The sequence below is a fragment of the Alligator sinensis genome, unplaced genomic scaffold (assembly GCF_000455745.1).
Source record: "Alligator sinensis unplaced genomic scaffold, ASM45574v1 scaffold4_1, whole genome shotgun sequence".
In the NCBI taxonomy this organism is placed as follows: Eukaryota; Metazoa; Chordata; order Crocodylia; family Alligatoridae; genus Alligator; species Alligator sinensis.
The window spans coordinates 4209571-4229075 of NW_005841887.1; the positions used below are offsets into that span (position 1 = coordinate 4209571).

At 48.7% G+C, this 19505-nt stretch overlaps 1 protein-coding gene across 1 annotated transcript in view; it reads left to right on the plus strand.

Moving 5' to 3' along the window:
• ITGB5 (integrin subunit beta 5) overlaps nt 1-5464 on the plus strand; it is a 104922-nt gene extending 99458 nt beyond the window's left edge. Inside the window, exons 12-14 of the mRNA XM_006017914.3 lie at nt 583-699; nt 3655-3821; nt 4754-5464. Coding sequence (XP_006017976.1) covers nt 583-699; nt 3655-3821; nt 4754-4849 — 380 coding nt within the window. The 3' untranslated portion in view covers nt 4850-5464. The remainder of the gene's footprint in view (nt 1-582; nt 700-3654; nt 3822-4753) is intronic.
• Nucleotides 5465-19505: the final 14041 nt, after the last annotated feature.

A 19505-nucleotide genomic window follows, 5' to 3' on the forward strand; every position in this document is an offset into this window, starting at 1 on the left:
GTTTTATTTTTCCCTCCAGCATCTGCAGGGAAGCACTGCTGTACTGCAAAGGGCTTTTTCAAAGGTTCTGAGTTGCTTGACATTCTTCTGGAGACCTGTGTTCATTCCTGTTTTCACATGAATAAGCTAAACCCAAACAGGCGTCGTCTTTATATCAGTGGATTTGTATCTATAAGAGACAGGAAAGTAGACATAAAGCTAAGGCACCATAGTTTGTGTTGTGGGTTTTTCTCCTCTTCCCCAACTTTCCCCAGTGTTAATGGTTTCTTCTGAAATTGTTCTGTAATGTGGACCATGTGTACCAACAGGAAGCCTTTAGTATTTACAAGAATTCAAAGTCCCCAGAGTGATATACTTCCAGAAAACACATCCAGCTCTGGATGACTGAGGCTTTTCTTTCTGCAGAACGAAACCAGCCGAACAGCAAATCCGAGAGTTGTGTCACTCTGCAAGAGACGTCTTTTTGCAAAACTCTACCTAGTGTCTTCGCTGTCTAACGTGTTTTCGATGCATTGGGCTCCTCTGTCAGGAGCCGCCAACCCGTGCACTTCAGCCTCAAGGATGTTCTTTGTTTCGTTCCAGACACAGATGACCAGAGCTCGGTCTTGTGTGCTTACCCGGTGAACGACTGCGTGATGAAGTTCACCTACTTGGAGCTTCCCAGTGGAAAGTCGAACCTCACAGTCCTCAAAGAGCCAGGTTGTATTATGTTCTTATTTCTTATTTTAATATATAATGCCTTACTTCCAAGAAATGGTAGGCTACCTATGAACTTCACTGACTGGTAGGAAGCTAAGGATTTTCCACTAGCAGGTGTGGGGCAAGGCGAAGACCTAGAGTTTGCTTCCAAAACAGACTTTTGAGGCAATGATGGGAGTTTGTATTTTAGGGGGGTTGGGTTTGGTTTTGTTTTTTTTTTTAAAGGAAGGAGTCAATCAGAGCTGACCTTACAGTTGAAACTCTCATCTCTCATAAATTAATCAGGATGTTAATGTAGGCACCTTAGGCCTATTGCCCAGACATCTCTGCTGCCACACAAGAGGCCATTTCGCAGGTCTTCCTGCCATGATAAGAAGGCTGCTGAAATGGGGTAGAAAGCTCTGTCAGGTGCCTTCTGCCTTGTTTCTGCCTTTTCTTAGACATATTATCTGCTTCCCTGCAAGATGGCAGCATTTGTTTCTGTACTGGAGTAGCAGGAGCACTCTGGAGATGGGCACCAAAAAGGAGAGCAAGGGAGGGTCAGGAAATAAAGAGGTCAGAGGAAACAGAGGCATGGGGACTCCAGGAGCTTGTCACATCATTGCAGTGGCAGGTCCCGGGGAGGATGGCTCATGCTTTAGACACAGAGAGGCTGCTCCAGGCTCATCTCCAGCAGCTATGCCTAGGCCTGCCAAGGACTGAGGGCTCAGGACCAGACACAAAGGGACAAGCCAAGAAGCAGCCTCAGTGGCAAACTTCCAAGTCTGGAGCATGTCTGTGCACTCAGGTGGGGAGGACATGGGCTGGACATATTCAGTCCCATGTGCACTAGGACCACTACCACAGGGGTGTACACAAGCCCTGACTGTAATTGTGACACATTCCTCCAGACCCCCCCAAAGCGTGGGAAACAGCTCACGAGGTAGCAGAATGGAAAGAGAGAGACATGGAAGTGGATAGAGAGAGGGGCAAACCTATGGAGGGAGCCTCAAGAGGGCATCTAGTCCAATCCCCCTACTCGAGACAGCATCATCCTTATTGAGACCATCCATACAAGGCCATGTATAACCATCTAACCTGTTCTTAAACCTATACAGACAGCCCTGTACAAGGCACATTGCCCCCAAACACCAAGAACACCCTAACCTGCCACAGGCACAGCTAGGGGATGAGGGCGCTGTCAGTGTCCTGCCGCAGCAAGCATTAAAATACATTTGAGAGATCCTGGGAAGATGGCTGTGCCTTCTGCTACAGAAGAAGGCAAAACCCTCCAGGGTCCATGACGGTCTCATTGTGGGGCAAAATTCCTCCCTGATCTCAAATATCGTGATTGGTCTGACCCTGAACAGAGGGGTGAGACCCTCTAACCGGGAACCTCCAGGTCTTAGTCCCAGCAGGAGTATCAGCACACCCATGCACTGGTCAAAATCCCCAGCCTAAATACTCAGTGTTTCTGAGGAAGGCTAAAAGCCCCCTGACACCTGAAACAAGAAGGAAAAAAATGTCTTCCCATCCCCATGTGATAACCAGCAAAATCCAGAGTCATCGGAGAAACCAGACACCCTCACAGTGGTCCCTAGGATGGCACCATCACCAGAGAGGAAAGGTTAAGTGATGTGTTGTTGTATCAGTCTCTCGCTCCACTGCTGTTATTGTAGAATTGGTCCAACCTGTCAGCAGAGTTAACACAGAGCCCCTAAATGCCTGGATCCCCAGACAGTTACTCACACTGGTTGGACTTAAACCCAGGCCTGAAAAGAGCAAAAGCATCTGGGTAATTTTAAAATGCATTGACTTGAGAGCTAAAGCCCTTCTGTAAGTACCCCAAATTAGGGGGAAATGTTGTAACCAAGATCTGAAAGTACCCCAAACTGGGGGGAAATGTTCTAATCAAGATCTGAATGTCATTTTTGAAGTATTAAGTGAATGAAACGCTGTAGTGCACACCAGGAATGAACAAATCAGAAACGTCTTTTTATGTGTCTGCGGGGTTTATGCTTTTGCAAATATAGCCCTATGCCTTCACCATGCCAGCCAAATTCAGAGTAGGGGCACCAGCTGAGAACATTAAGAAAGCCCCAGAGCACCTGTTGGTTTCTTCCTGTTTCCAACACGCACTGCTGCTGGCCCGGTGTAGTAAGTCTGCTCACCCACTGAGTGTCCCTGCTGTTCTCTCCAGAGAGGGATGAAGGCATCTGTGGTTCCAGATGCATACAGTGTGTATCATTGTGTTTATTAAAGAGAAAGGGCAGTGTATTTTACCAAAGAAACCCGCTTACTGTGTTGCAGAATGAACAGATCAGCACATAGCAATAGCTGCTAGCGGGATGCATGTGTCTTCTGACATGCAAGCCATTATGGGACTGGCCTCAAGCGACTTCAGACATTGCTCTGGCAGCAGCTTATACCTTATGAAATAGCAGGACTGATTGTGACATGTCAGATCGACGAGGTCTTAGTTAACATACTTATTTTAAGTTCCTCCTTGCCTCCTGTATGCATGCTCAGTGCTGTCTGGGAGCTGAAATGTTCACTTGCCCCAGGCAGCTCATGTTAGCTGTGCTAAATTTTTAACCCCCTGGGCTTGCCCAGGATCCTCCGGCATTATAAAATCACACCCGTTATTGTAAGTGGATTTGCAATAGGTGGGCAAAAACCAGCACAATGGGAGTCTTGCCTTGGCTTTCAGTGGGCCCAGAATGTCCTGTGTCTTTGATTTTGAAAAGCTTTTTAACACCTCAATTTAAGTGAAGGACTCCAAGTTCAAGTTCTTGTTCTGTCAGTGCAGATTGGGAGTAATTCCTTTAGTCAGTGGAGCAACACAGAGGTGTCAAATGAGGCTGTGATCTGTGTGTCTGCGTCCCCATGGGCATGCTCCAGTCACCCTCGCTGGGGCTGTGCTTTGTGTATGTCCCACATCACAACTGATTTTCTCTTCCTCCCTCTCCTTACCAGAATGCAGCTCTGCCCCAGATGCCCTGACAATCTTGCTGGGAGTAGTAGGCAGCATCCTGCTGATCGGCATTGTCCTCCTGGCTATCTGGAAGCTGCTCGTCACCATCCACGACAGACGGGAGTTTGCAAAATTCCAAAGCGAACGCTCCCGGGCGAGATACGAAATGGTGAGTGGGGATTCATGGGGGATGGAGAAGACACCTGGCAAAAGGCCTGTGGAGATTCATGGACAAGGGTGGAGGGGGTCAAACTTACAGGAACATTTGTGATACAAGGGTTTGGGTAAAATCCTGCCCTGGCCCTGGCAGAAAAGGTGCATGTTCCCAGTCTGGGTCCTAGTCTGGCTACCCCATTAGGCGTAGGTGTGCCTTGTGCTGCCTGGCCATTTGCTTCAGCACCTCGCCTTTTCTCCCGTCCTGTCCCCTTAGCTCCTTCCCTTCCATGTCCCTTCACCTGCCACTTTTCATCTCTTTAATGACTCCCCTTCCAGTTAAACGTAATGCCTCCTGCCCACAAATTTGTGAACTAGCAGCCCCTTTATTGCATCAGATTGTTCTCTCTGCTTGTGTTTCACCTCTTCCCCTGCCCAGTGCCTGGTTTGTACCGCCGGATGGAACAGCTCCAGGTCAGGGACTGTATTCTACTCTGGGTTTCTATGGTGCCCAGCACAATACAAGCTTGTTCTCTTCGTTGGCCCTCGGGCATTATTGTAATAAACGTGTTTAAGGATAATGTTCTGATAAATTATGTATCTTCCAGTATAATTAATTTCAGCTCTATACCAGAATGAGGCCTGTATGCCTCTGGTACAGCTTGCGTAAGGGCAGAACCACAGCGCTCCTCAATCATCTGTCCAATCTTGAGTTCCAGTATAGTACTGTAAGCTTGGAGGTGGAAGGTCAAATTGAGTTCTTGATGCCAGGTGACACACACAGACACACACGTGCACCCCCCCCGCCCCCACACACACATACCTCCCCCCCTCCAAATGTCCCTCTGCCCAAAGGACTACACTGGTTTTCGTATCACTGAGTCTGTTATTCCGATTTTTTCTATTTGTGTTCTCTTCTGATTTTTTTTTAAATGTATTTGCTCGTAGGCATCCAATCCCCTTTATCGAGAGCCTATTTCTACGCATAGCTTAGATTTCACGTTCAACAAGCTCAACAAGTCGTGCAACGGTACAATTGATTGATCGCATCGTACGAAACTGGACTGCTCTCAACAATTGCTTGACTTTATTGCGGCTTCGTGAATGGAAGATGGAAGCCTCTTCAGTGGGGAGAAGCCCGTAAAACAAGAGTGGTCATTGACAAAAGGCTGGGATTTGCACAGGAAGGACAACTGGCTCTGCCAAGCTTGCGCTGTCTGACCCCTGGACTTACCTGTGTGCTGATGGCCTTGTTGCCTGTGCTCATGGACTCTGTTGTGGAGCTCTTTGCACCCCAGCTTTTCAGATACATTAAACATGCCAACTAAGTGAACTAAGTGCCATATTGCAGCTTCACACACATCCTGGTGGAAGGAGTGACTAAGCCAAATTCAGGGTTGAGACTCTGCCATTGCAAGTGTTTAGGGGGATGTTAGCTTCTGGGATGATATAGATGGGGATGGTCCTGCTTTGAGCAGGGGGTTGGACTAGATGACCTCCCGAGGTCCCTTCCAACGCTAATTTTCTATGATTCTGTGAAAAATGGGTGTTGGAAGCATATGTGTAAGAAAACTAGGATACAGGTGTTCTGCCATCTTTAGGATCTTTTTATATAAAAAAAAATTAAAACTATTGTGCATATATAATATTTTGAGTATTGTCCACTGTTTCTTTGACATTCCCTGCACCAATTGTGTTATCAAGGCCTGCTGCTTACAACTTTCCTAAAGCCATGTAGATCATATTAGGCCCATATAGGTAGGGCTATGAAGGCACAATTAGCAACTGCACCCATAGTGACAGCCTCAAATGTATCAGGTTAATTTAGTGTAGGGATTGTCAAGCAAGCAGGAGGGGGAAAGGGAATGCAAGCTGTTGACACGATGGCAAGTAGTCTGCCATTCCCATGTTGGACAGTTGTTTGGATGCCAGACAGGTTGAAGGACCAGTGAGCTGGAGGGATGAGCTGAAGGCAGCTGGGATGAAGCCAGGTAGGTGAGCTGCCAGTGAATTTGGGACTGACGGGCCATGAGGTCAGTAGGGAGGAAGTCTGTGAGACTGCAAACTAAGAGCCTGAGACTTGGGTGGGAGGTAGAGCCTTCTCCCCACCCAGTTTGCAGAATTAGGTGCTGTGCATGACTTGAGGGAAGAGCAGAGGTGAGGGTGGGAAGGATGGTCTTGAGGACAGCCTGGCTGCCGGTTCCCAGTCACACGCGCCAACCCCAGAAACATGGCCGTGACGCTACACCTCCAGCCACTGTGAAGTATGTGGGAGAAAGGTGTCTCAATGGCAGCCCCAGGGATGCCCCATTTCTAGGTTTGGCAGGTGTGAGTGGGAGCAAGTGTCCCTCTCTGAGTGCCCAAGAAGTGGTAGAGGCCACCGCTTAGCGCCTGAATCCATGTCTGTATAGCTGGGTTTGAAGCAGTGCTAGATGACTCGGATGACCCTTGCTCTAGGCCGCTGGCAGAAGGCAAGGCGTTACAGTTGTGACTGCTCCCTAACGCCTTGCTGGTTTTGTCCCTTTGCCCTGAGCAGATCGTGCCAATAGCCAATTGCAGGAAGCTTGCCAGGAAAAAGCAACATCTAATCATGTTCATTGTTTTGACTTGCTTTTCAAGCAAGTCGTGGCCTCATCCATCCTGATTTGTATTTGTTTCTGTATATTTAAAAGGAAGCCCTAATTTGCTCACGATGCCCTTGAGATTGGCCACCCCCACTGTCTTGTGGCAGCACTGAGGGAGTGTGTGGGACTCGAGCAAAAATAGCTGCATCGCATAGGAACAGAAACTAGGGTTGCTGTAGCTCAGCAAATTGCAAACCTGCCAACATGCGTGCTTCTCAGCTCATTTTTGCTGATTTTCCTGATGCCTTGCTGAATGTGTCCTGCGGAGACCCAGACAGTAGGAAACGGGATGTTGGATAAGGAGCTGAATCCTGAAGAGGGAGGAGTAGCGCTTTTCTGATGATGTGTAAGCTGCAGGATCATGGCTTTGGGTGCTCAGGCTGCTGCTACACTATCTAGACGTGAACAGTAAGCTAACCACTTACCAAATGCATCATGATTTTCACATAGTGCTTTATAACCAGCATACGCCTGCTCCTGTGGGTATGTGGTGACGTACGTGAAAGGAAGGAAAGGGGAACTATAAATAAAGAAGGAAGAAACATTTAAAATAAACCCTACGATATCTCTTAAGTCAGAGGTGGCAAATGCATGGCTGGCAGGCCAGATTGGGCCCGTGGAGCCATGCTGTCTGACAATCAGGGCTCCCAGGGATTCAGGGGTGGGATCTGCTGCCAAAATCTGGGGTCAGGAGCTCGGCTGGGGATGCGTGTGGGTGGCAGGGGGTGAGCGATGGCTGCGTTAACTCCTGCTGCTGCCCACCTCACTACTGCGCGCAGATTGACCTGCGAGGAAAGCCGTGTGAAGTCATTGGAGAGGTTAGTGTGTGGGTGTAGCGGCAGGCAGCATCGTGCTCCTCTGTCTGTAATGGATAAACTTAAAAACGTGTATCTGAACCAAAAGTATTGAGAGCTACTGCTGTGAACTGAGGCGAGATGCAGTTGTAAAAGACTGAGCTAGACGGGCTTCGTGGGGAAATTACTGGGTGAGGTACTTTAAACAAGAGGTCAAACTGGTAGCTCATAATGTTCCCTTTTGGCCTTAGACCCAACCCTGGGTCTATGGAAAAAAGATTCATGTCATGAGGAATTGTCTCGTTCAGGAGCAAAGTTTTCCCTCTCAGACCAGGGGGCAGAAATAAGGCATGCTCAGGCGTACTGAATACTCTGCTTTTGGTCCGTGTTGGTGCCTGGATTGCAATGTGAAGAGCTCCCTACCCTGTTCGGCTCACCCTTGCAAGCAGACGGACCCTTTGATGGTATCACCAGTGGATAGGGGTAGAGCAGCCATTAGTCTGTCCCAGTGCCGGGACTAGACAAAGAACTACAGAGCCGTTCTGATGGCCTGTCCTCTTCTGCAGCGAGCAGAGCGTATCTGTCATGGAGAAGTGGTCCCCTCCATCCCTTTCCTGCACAATATTTTACTCCATGAGGTGATTAGTTGCATAAATTGAATCTGCTTGTTCCTAAAGTGATAACTTGGGAATAACCCTGGCAAAATGCCGCCTAAGCACAGCTTTACAGAAAAACCCTGGCATTGCTGATATGCCACTGTGGCAAAAGCATTTAAGTCCTAGACAAAGTGATCTAAAAATAAACCCCTGGAGTCCCACCTGCTGGAGAAATGTGCTCTCATGTAGTTGCACGCAGTCAGGAAGCACTGACCACACAGCAAGGATGCACTTGAGTCCCAGATTACAGGTATTTTTAGGCAAATAGAAGTTGGGTGAAAAACAGGCATTTCCCAGGCACCTTAATTGATGGCTTGGGGAGAGGACTCTTATCTTCTCTAACTCTACTCTTCAAAAATAAACCACTCGCTGGCAACAACTTTCTGGCCCTCACATGCTGGAACTGAGCTGGACTTAGTGTGAGAACCAAGGAGGCCCATGATGAGAGAGGAGGGTATGCGTGTTCATACGCATCCTCCAGTCTTTGTTCATGTTTTTCCCCTTCTGGTAAAACTGCTATTTGTATTTAGCCTTAGAAGTACCCCAGGCAAGAGATCATTACTATTGTGTTCACACTTAAAGGATGCTGGAAAAGATCTGCAAGAATGATGCACAATCTGGAAAACCTGTTCATGGCAAGAGATGAAAGAAGCACAATCTCTCTCATTTATGCAAGAGAAATATGAAGGGTAACTTGCTCAGGGCGATGAAGTGCCCACAGGGAGAGAAGACCCCCTCTAGATGAGGGCTCTTGAATTTAGCAGATAAAGGCAATGAATCATAAAAAATAAGGGACCTTGAGTGGTCCTCTAGCGCTTTCCCTTCACCCTCTGGTAGGATCGACTATATCTGAAGTTATTCCTAATGTTTGTTAGGAACAACTTGTTCTTGTTAGGAACGACTTGTTCTTAATAATCTTCAAAGATGAAAAGTCCACAACCCTGTCCCCTATCCTATGTCTTCCAGAGCTGAACTATCATTACTGTTAGAAAGGTTTTCCTTATGTCTAAAATAAATCTCCCGTATTGCAATGTAAGCTCATTACTGCTTGTCCTATCTCCTGCAGAAATAGAGAACAGTTCATGATCTTCCTCTCTGTGGCAACCTTTTACATGCTTGAAGACCATTATTGTCTCCCCTTTGGTCTTCTCTAGACTAAGCAAACCTGGTTGAGCTCTTAAGTCACAGGTTTTAGACCTGATTGTTTTTGATCTCCTCTGATCTTTCTTTCCGCTTACTATATGTCTTGCTTGAAGTGCAGGACTGGACTAAGGTTCACCAGTGCTGAGCAGAGTGGGAGGCTTAACTTTGCCTGCATACCACACTTCTCTTTGTAAGGCCCAGTATGGTATTTCTTTCCTTTTTTTTTTTTGTAACAGTATCAGGGTGTTAACTCTGGGTTTTTTAATGTCATGGTCCGCTGCACCTCCTGCACCCTGTGTTCTGCAGAAAAGCTAACTGGCCCATCATTCCCCACCTTGCACTTGTGTATCTGATTACCCATCCTGAAGCATGGAACTTGTTACTGAGTTGCATCCTATTTATTTCCGATAATTTCTCCAATTTGTCAAGATGTTTTGAATGCTAATCTGTCCTTTAAAGTACTTGTAGTTCCTCCCAGTTTGCTACTGACTGCAATTTTAATAAGAGTATCTTCTACTCCGGCACACAAGTCATTAGTGAAAACATTGACTAGTACTGGACCCAAAACAGACCCCCGCAGAGCCCCACTTGCTGTATCCTTCCAGTGGGAGAATGAGCTTTGGTTAATGACTTGAGTATGCACCCACTTGACAGTAGTTTCACCTGGACCATACTTCCTGAACTTCGTTATGAGACAGAAGCACGAGAAGACCCAGTGTCTAGAAGCTGAGGATCTATCCCTGTAAACCAACAGCATTTTGTATTCACTTTTTTTAATTGAACCTCAAATCTTCGCTGGCAGTGAATTTCTAAAAGCTTGGTTGAATGGCCAGAGCGCTATGAATGTTTGACAGAGTTTTCCCTTTGAAATGTTTGCAGCAATATTGGATAAACTTCTGGGGATTAGCTCCAATTCCAGACACTAGTGTAACCCTAATGGAGAGGAGATAAACTACCTCTCTCTCTGCAGACTGCAGCTTACCCTGGAATTGCAGGTTCCTTGGATCCACACCAGAGCTTCACACCAATGGCGTTATATATGGCCAGGGATGATTTGAACGAAGGCAAATCCTTGCCCAAGACAAGTCCTCCAAAGGTGGTAATCAAACTCAAATTAAGACAGAAGAAGGCAAAATAGACTGGGTTAAAACCCCTTTCCACCCCTGTCAGGTTTTTTACTTGTCCTGACATTTGTTTAGCTACTGCCTTGCTGGCAAGCCCCGTCACCCAGGAAAACACAAGCAGGTAAAAATGGAGTTCAAAATGCACAGGGAGCCTGGGTGCACAACCCTTCTGGCTGCTTCATTCATCTCAGAAAGAAAGCAAGAAAAGGGTCAAGCCCAACTGTCTGTTGCCAGTTACCTTGAAGTTGGATCATCTCCCAGCTCCTCTGTCTCACATGATAAAAGTGTTAGGTGCAACCCAAAGCTTTCAATACAACATTATCAGGAAGCTGGGTTTTCATAGCCCTGCTGCTGCACCGGGGGAAGTATCCCAGGGGTCATTAAATGTTCCATGTCTTGGACGGCACTTTTTTTTTTTTTAAACCTTCTGCCAAAGATGAGCCCAGGCCTAGGGCAATGTGAAAAACAGCGCCGTCTCTGTTCATGGGTGTGAGATGAAGGTGAGGCTGCTCTTCCAGCAGGGAGAGGAGTGTGGCTGGGGCATATGGTGGAACAGAAATATGGTAAAGCAGGTGTAAATCAGGCTGACTGCTGTGCAAACATGCACCTATACACCCCCCCCATATATAAATATATACCGTGTGTATGTATGCATGTGTATGTGTGTATATATATATGTGTGTGTGTGTGTGTATACATGCATATACATGCATACATATACACACATAAACATGTACATACGTGTGTGTGTGTGTGTGTGTGTGTGTGTGTGTGTGTGTATGTGTGTGTGTGTAAACCAAGTACTTCTCTGCCATTCCTAGTGCCTTTACTTCCCCTAGCTGCCCCCTGGTCTGGGGTGGCAGGGGAGGGAGAGGAAGAGGGAGGGTGTTGTACAGTCGGGTGTGGGGGAGCTCAGGGCAAGCTGACCTCCTTCGGGGCTCCCCCAGGTGGTTGAAAGGCCAGGCAATTGGAGACCGGTGGTGTCAGGGAGAGGGACAAAGCTCAGCAGCTGAGTGGCAGAGGGAGGGCGCGGAGGAGCGGGCCCAGCAGGCCCCCAGCAACACCCCTGCGTGGCGCGCAGCCTGTGCACAGCACGCATTCAGCAGCTCCCTCTCACCGCTCTCCAGACAAGCCGCTCTCCTCCTGCAGCAGAGACCGTTTGCTTCCCTGGGCACTGGGAAGCCTGAGCCCCATCCGCAGCCTGTGCAGGCCTTGGTTAGGGAAGGGAGCCAGGGCTGCACAGCGCAGTGTTGCCCTCTGCCGAGTCTGCTCCAAGCCAACAGCCAGCATGAGCTGCTGCTGGCTTTTGTCTGGTGCGTCTCGGGTCAGGAGCAGCATCTTCCTTCAGAGCCCCTCTAGTCCCACACCCTCCACTGGTGCTGGGTGGGTAGCAGCAGGCTCTAGCCGGCGTCCTTCTGCTCGCAGGGCTGCAGGCTACGTTGCAGCACAGCTAGCTGTAGTCATACAGCTGTGCTGCTGGTGACGTGTGGCTAGTTCAGCTGCTTTTTTTTGGTCCTTTTTTTTTTTTTTTTTTTTTTTTGCATTGCAGTTTGCTAGCAATAAAGTCGTGTTGCCAAAACCTGACGACCAGGCTGTGCAGCGTGGGCCTAGAGCACCCCATGCAGCGTGAGGGGCCATGTGCGCTGAGACCCACAGGCAGCACCGGGGCGGGGGGAGAGCATACGTTTGACAGCCCCGACATAAACCATCCTGCAACACAGGAGCCGGGGGCACAAGCTGGTCCCGCACAGGTTGAGCTGCGTTTGCCCTTCTGCCTCAGCCGTCTTCGTCGTCTCCAAACCATTGCTTAATCAGTCTGTGCTTCAGGTCAAAAGGGGATGAAAACCACTGCTCTCCCTCAGCATCCTGAAGGGAAGTGCATCATTTAAAAGAGGGCACCACAAAAGCACCTCAAGTGCATCATGCTGCCTAGATCTTTTTTTTTTTTTAACCCAAGACCAGTGCTTACGTATCCCTGGTTAACCCGTGGGCCGTACAAGATTGCTACGGCTTTAGCTCTGAATTAAAGTGAAGACATACTGAACGTAAGGCCTGACCCTCTAGGGAAAAAAAAAAATATCTGCCCTCCCTTGTGATTCACTGGGATGCCGGCGTCCCCCTCTGCACCCGCGGACGCGTGGCCTCGTGAGCCTGATGCAGGCTGACAGCCGCTCGCATTCCCACATGAGAGATCAAGTGGAAAACAGCTCAGGGTCATGTGTGGCGGGGTTTGTCTGGCCAAATTGGAGTCCAAATGCCGTTGCGACATCCCTGCTTTGTGTTGCCAGCAGTAGAAGCAGAACCACAGCTGGAGGCTACTGTTAGTTGTTTGCCTTTGTTTTTTAAAAGCGGGGGCGAGAACCGGGCTGTGTTTGCAAGCTGCCGAGGGCCTGGATGCAGTGCCACGTAGCCGAGGCCACCTGTCGCCTAATATTTTTAAATGCATGGGGTGTTTTTTTCTCTCACTGGTATCAGCGTGTCTCCTGCACAGGTGTGACAAAGGCTTTGTCACACCCGAGCCACAGATTATCTAGGCTAAGCTCAGTTAGTTTGGTGACTCCTGCACAGGTGTGACAAAGGCTTTGTCACCGGGGAGCCACAGATTATCTAGGCTAAGCTCAGTTAGTTTGGTGACCACAGTAACCTTAGCAAGGTGATTAAAAAAAAAGACGCCGCCCCCCCCCCTCCGCAAAGCGCATGCACCCAGGCCACAAACAGCAACACCTGCAGAAAGGGTTGGGGTTTTTTTTTTTTGTTCTGGCCTGATATGATGGGCTCCGAATACAGCATAAGGGCAATGGCTGACATATTTACTGCATGCTTCTCCACCCATGTGAGCTAAGCCAGGCAGCCTCCCAGTCAGAACAAGCGGCATAATCTTTTCACGGGGTCTGAGCACGTATTACCCCAGCAGGTTCCCTACTTTTGCACCCCCTCCACCCGCCTGGGGTGTTTGTTCCCCACGGGGAGCTTTGTGGGAGGGGGCAGAGTGGACCATTGTGCCTGTAATGGTAGCAACCGGGTTGGGGGGCTCAGCTGCTGGGGTGTGTGTGTGTGTGTGTGCGTGTGTATGCGCGCGCGCACATGCATGCGTGTGTGCGCACGCGTGTATGTCTGTGTGCTGGGGGGGGGCAATAGAAATCATAGAAAATGGGGGTTGAAGGGACCTTAGGAGGTCACATCTAGTGCAACCCCCTGCTCAAAGCAGCCCCAGCCCCAACTAGAGCATCCCAGCCAAGGCTTTGTCCAGTCGGGTCTTGAAAACCTCCACGGGTGGAGAGTCCACACCCTCTCTGGGTAACCTGTCCCAGTGGTTTATTAACCTCCTAGTGAGAAATGTCTTCCTAATATCTAACCTAAACTTCCCTTGCTGCAACTTGAGCCCATTGCTCCTTGTCCTGTCATCTGCTACCGCTGCGAACAGTCCAGCTCCAGCCTCTTTCGAACCCCCCTTCAGGTAAATGAAGGCTGCTATTAAATCCCCTCTCAGTCTCCTCTTCTCCAGACTAAATAAGTCCTGTTCCCTCAGCCTCTCACAAGTCATATCCCCCAGCCCCTGAACCATTTTTGTTGCCCTCCACTAGACTCTCTCCAATTTGTCCACATCCTTTCTGCAGTGTGTGCGCATGGGGCGGGGAGGAGGACTGGACATAGGACTCCAGATGTGGCCTCACCAGTGCTGAATAGAGGGGAATAATCACTTCTTTACTGTCTGAGCCCCCAAGGCCTGGAATAGACTCCCTCCAGATGTGGTGCAGGCACCTACTCTGGACTCATTCAAGAAACGTTTGGATGCTTCTCTTGCTGGGATCCGGGCAGGGGGCTGGACTTGATGATCTTCAAGGTCCCTTCCAGCCCTAATGTCTATGAAACCTATGAGGTGGGATTGAAGCCGAACCAGGCACGCAGGAAAGTCAGGACATTGTCTCGCTGCTTCAGAAGCCCATCCCCTCCATCAGAGGAAGAAAACCCTCCGCTAGTCTAGACCACTTATATTGGCAAAGCACCGTTATCTGTGAGCAAGACGGGGCAGGGCAGCTGCGTCTTTCAAGCTGATTGCAAACAAAATAGTGTAGATGGGACCTCGCCCAGCCCGGCTGCAGGCCTTGCAAAATAGCATCCACCATTGGAGAGCCAAAGGCTTTCCAACCCTGCATTTCAAACAAATTTCACAAGAGCGTTTCACGTCCCTTTGCTATACTCTGTTTCTTAAACTGGAGTGATTGATGTGGCTTCCTGAAGAGCCCGTGCTAATGAGCTTCCCAAGAGTAAGCCAGTCAAGTGATGCACGGCCATGCTTATTTCCCATCCTTGGGTCCTTTCCTGGGATTAGAGCTGGGGCAATCTTCAAGCAGCAGCACAAACCCAGCAAGCAGGGACTGAGAAATAGTACTGGAGCACAGCCAGCCCTGGTTTTAATTAGTAATACATCACTAGGTAACATCATGTCTTTATTAAGCAGTTTGGCTCACAGTCACGCTGACCATGCCATCATCGGAGATCCCTCAACTCGGCACGTTGACCTCAGCATCAGCTAAGCGCTCAGCTCCTCGCAGGATGGGCGCTTAAATCAAGAGACCGCTTAAAAGGATACAACCAAAAGGGATGCGAGATGAAATGTCAAGTCACTGGCTTGACAGGTCCTACAAGTACCAGCCAGCCTGTTGCTCAGGTTGGTGCAGGGTTTTACTCATAGTTATCTAGTAAAAAAAATCCCTAATTTCATATACGTTCACATACTCCCCTTGATACTACTATTCAATCTAATTCAGGAGAATTCTCTTCCTAACTGGCAGAAGTCATAATCCTTGATTTTATTACACCAAACAGATTGTGAAAGAGCGCTGCCAATTAGCCAAATGCCATTTAAGTGGAGACAACACAAATTGATTTCTCAAGCTTACTTTTTAGAGCAGTGGTGCTCAACCGATGGCCCCCAAAGTGACTACATCTGGCTCATGGCACAAGCGTTCAGGGGCAAGCAGCCGAGCCCAGCCCTTTCTCTGGCCTGCCCTCCCCTCCCCTCGTGCTGCTGATCCCCTCCCCAGCCCTCTGCCCGCGCCCTCTCCTCTCCCCTGCAGCAGATGCTGCTCGTGGAGGTAAGCTCTTTGCTTCTCTCCCCCTGATTTCGACAGCTGGGTCACTGCTCTTAAAAGTTGAACACCAGTTTTAGAGCAGATTGTAAGGTGACAAGCACTTTAAAACTAACAGCAGGGACTAGAAACAATTAAGTTCGTTGCTTTTCCCCAAGCCAAGAAAAAGGATTACTTTTTTTCCCTCACCCTGAATCAGTTCATCTTCTATTGTTCCCGCTGCAACAGGGAAATATGGCACGTAAGAACTTGCACTCAATTCCTGACTGCGCCAAGTGCTGCGTAGCTGGAGTTGCCCTACCAGTGCTATAATACCAGCGTGAAAGGACTTCCCATGCTGCCCTCAGCTTTGTCTATTAAACCACGCAGCTTTCGCCCCACCACTGTACAGCTATTTCTTCAGCTTTCCCAGAGTTGCTGTGAATGAGCCCATTTTCATTACTTTAGGGCATATCAGAGTATGACTGTTGCATTACTTGCCCTGGCACACAACTATCAAAGATGCACATTGCTGCTCGGTCAACCCTTTAACCTTTTACCGCACCTGGATGTGCTTGGGGAGCAACCGCGATAGCTCGCGGCATATCAAATGCGGCTTAGCCGTGTGAGTGGTAAACCACACTCTGTGCATGTCCCTTCACACCATCTCATGAAATGAGCTTCGGCTCATGAAAGCTTATGCATCCCTGATTTAGTTAGTCTATAAGGTGCCTCTTTATCCCACCTTAGCTGTCAGAGCAACTAGAAAAAAATGAGCTTCTGCTCAGACACCAGTTGGTGAAAATCCTGCCAAACACCACCAATCTAATGTAATAGAAGCCATGCTACTTTTGGTTGTGTCTGTCTGTCCGTCCGTCCGTAACGCCCCAGGGCAACTGCACGTGCACTGCCTTGACAGATAGACACGAAGGTGAGGCGAGGCGGAGGTGGCCAGGGTGGTGCACAGCTGCAGGGTGCCGCATGGGGAGCCGGCGTGGGGGGTGGCAAGGGGAGAGGGGTTACAGTAGCCTGCCACCAGAAGGGCCAGGGGGGATTGGGGCTATGCTCAAGCCAGGCTGAGCTGCAGGGTCATGGGAGCCCAGGGGCACAGGTGGGCAGCTCCCGCTGCTGCGCGCACCACAGGGGAGCTGGGGAAGGCAGCCCACGCCGCCCTTTGCATGAGCCGCCGGGCTCTGATGGGCCGGTGAACGTGGCCCTGGCCGGCCCGGGCCGTGGATCACTTGGAGCCCAGCGGCTCCTCCAGAGGTGGTGCCAGAAAGCCCAGAGGGGCACGTGGTCCCCGGTCTGTGCATGGGGCAGGGGCGGCTGCAGCTGCAGCCTCCGCTCCACCTTTACTCCCTGCTTTGCTGCCCCTGCTCTGGGTAGGTGCGTGTGGCACGTGGCTGGGTGGACGTGCAGCTGGGCACTTTGCTAGTCCCTCGTAAGTGCCGGAGGTCCGTACCATTCTGCGAGAAGCAAGGTTTGGCTGGTAGGCTCTTTTATCGGACTAGCTCTATAGTTGGGGGAGCTGTTAGATGAGGTTTCAGGCACAAAGCGCATTTTTACACACGCTCCAGGACTGGGTGGAGGGGGGAGGAAAGGCGATTTAATTAGAGTGGCTCTGACAGCGTCTCGTGTATCAGCGTCCCCACGCTTTAAAATGGTGGTGGTGGCACTTTATCAAAAGCTTAAATCAACAAGCATTAGATAAAGTGCCCCCGCCACCATTTCGCAGCATGGGGACGCTGGTACAGAAGACGCAGAGGCCGGCTGGAGAGCAGTAATTACCACATTCTAGCAGATTCAATTAATCATGTCTGCTCCGACACGCTGTAATTACAGTGCATCAGAGCAGCCTCCAGGCTTGTGTACAGGCACCCAAAGTGCCCTTCCTCAGGCAGAGAAGTCGATACCAGGTTAAATACTAGGTTAAAAAATTACTTGCATTTACCAGACAGAAGGAAAGGCACTTTGTCTGAAAATTTGTCTAACATTTCTAGAAGCTACATAGTTGGTTTAAAAAAAGATATTACCAAACAAACCTCACTTCTCAACTACTGCCTGGACCATCCCAGCTATAGCAACACTCTGTAACATCTTGTAGCATAGATCAAGCTTAAAAGAGAAAACAGGCTCAGAGGCGATATAAAAAACCTGGAGTAGGTAACTTCAAAGTGCTCATCCTATGTCTGATAGAGACGCTGGGAATTATTTGTATCAGTCCAATTATTTGCATCAATTTTCACAGTTGTAAACTACCACTTATTCATCTCTCAGAAACCTTAGGCTACTGGGTACTTTCATTCATGTTCCTTCCTATAAACAACGTAACGTGATGAAGGACCAAGAGTGATTGATTATAGTCACCATCATGCTTCATTTATTTCTCTATAAGTGGAGTTTAAGTGTAAATTGAGGATGTGGGTTTTCATACAGATATTAAAAATATACAGTACCTGATGGCTGATGAAATAGCTTCCCCCCCTCTTTTTTTTTTAAAACCGAGTCCAGGATGGAAGTAAAAGTCCTTATAATTCATTCTCTGTCCTGATCAAATTCATATATTATGATGCAAATTAGTTTTGTAAATTGTGACCTAGTTCCCATGTTAGAAACCCAGAGCTGACCAAAAGCAGCAACTACGCTCCATGGAACGTGGACAGCAGGAGCAAGCCCAGGAAATTAACTCCGGGCCTAATTTGAAATGGATTTAATCATTTTCAGGTGACTGAGAGTTTTTGTTCTCTTAGCCTGGAACAGCACAGCTTATTATAACTTATCAGTGGGGCTAATGCAGTTCTCTTTCCTAAATGAAATGCTTTCCATGTCATCGGTGTGGAACAAAGCGGCCAGAGTAAAATTCTTACCCGACAATTCAAGGCCGTTCACTAATGAAGTTAACTCACTTGTGTCAACAAGAAATAGTGCCCTGGTCTGCAATGCATGAAGCTGCTAAAAAAATAACCCTGGGTGACAGGTCCTATCAATCTCTCTCCTAGGAAAGTCACCACTATTCCTCTTCCAGAGATGCTTCACTTCCTGATAAAGACCTGATTTATTAGCCGGCAAGTCTGTTAGCTGCTAGTTCGAGGTTTCTATCACCCACCCAGTGAAATACAACACGGGAAGGCACTCTTCACCGCTCTGCCTGCGCTGACAACAGACAGAATATGCTAGCACGTAAACCTGGGTTACCATTCGAGACAAGTACTGCGCTCGGCATGATTCATGTAAAATCCTGTAACTCTTGTTGGACCAGCGTCTGTGCGGAGCATATAAAACTTTGGTTGAAAACAAGGTTGCTTCCGAGGAGAACGCCAACAGAATATACTTACAGTGAAGTCTACTGGCTCCGACAGAGCTATGGCTCCAAAAAGCAGAGGCGGGAGAGGGTCTCAGCACCCTCTGGTGGAAGAAGGGAGCTAAGGAAGTACTTTCCTGCAGAGCATTTGAATTGCTAGAGGAGAAATCTTAACAGGCCATTTTTTTCTGCTCCACCTACCAAGCATAACAGTGGAATAGACAACACAGAATTAATCCCAAATCCTATGACTTCTTTTTTTTTTTTTTTGAGAGACAAAAAAACATGGATCATTGAGATCTCTAACAAAAAACTGGAGATCACTTTGAGAGTTTGGCCTGGCAATATGTGAAATGCTGTGCAGCTAATTGCCATTACCTTCTGCAGCACCAGAGATTAATCACATTTGAGTAGGGAGACAGGCCAGGGGATTTCTTTAAGTTCTGCCATTGTTGGCTACAAATGTCCAACTCGGGATCCTTAAAATTCCAGTTTATTAGATGGATTGAAACACTGTAATCATAAACCTTGGGGCTGGTCCCCCCACACACGCACACATATACACACACACACAGTAGCAGGCTACAGAGTCAGGTATACCTATCCTACAAGTGCTGGAGTCTGCTGTCGATGGCCAGTCGAGGCTTCTTTCAGCATGGTGTTATCCTCCAGAAGGGGGTCGCCGGCTGGACAGGTCTGGTCGAGTTGGAGATCAAGAGGGCGCCACTGAGGGTCACTTTTCACTGCTTTTTATCTGTCCTTGGCACACTTTGGTGACTCCCCAGTTTTCAGGTTTGCCCAATCCAGGGGTCGTTGACCCTCGTGGGACTTCCCCCCCCCCTTGGTGGCTACTGGACGGCATCTGTCAGCCCCAGGGGTCGTCCGCATGTACGTGCAGGTTTGGGAGTCCGTTGATGAATTTTGAATAGGGCTCTGGGAGCGGTCGATCTGGAGATATTCAGCCCAAAAGTTGGTCTCTGGCATTG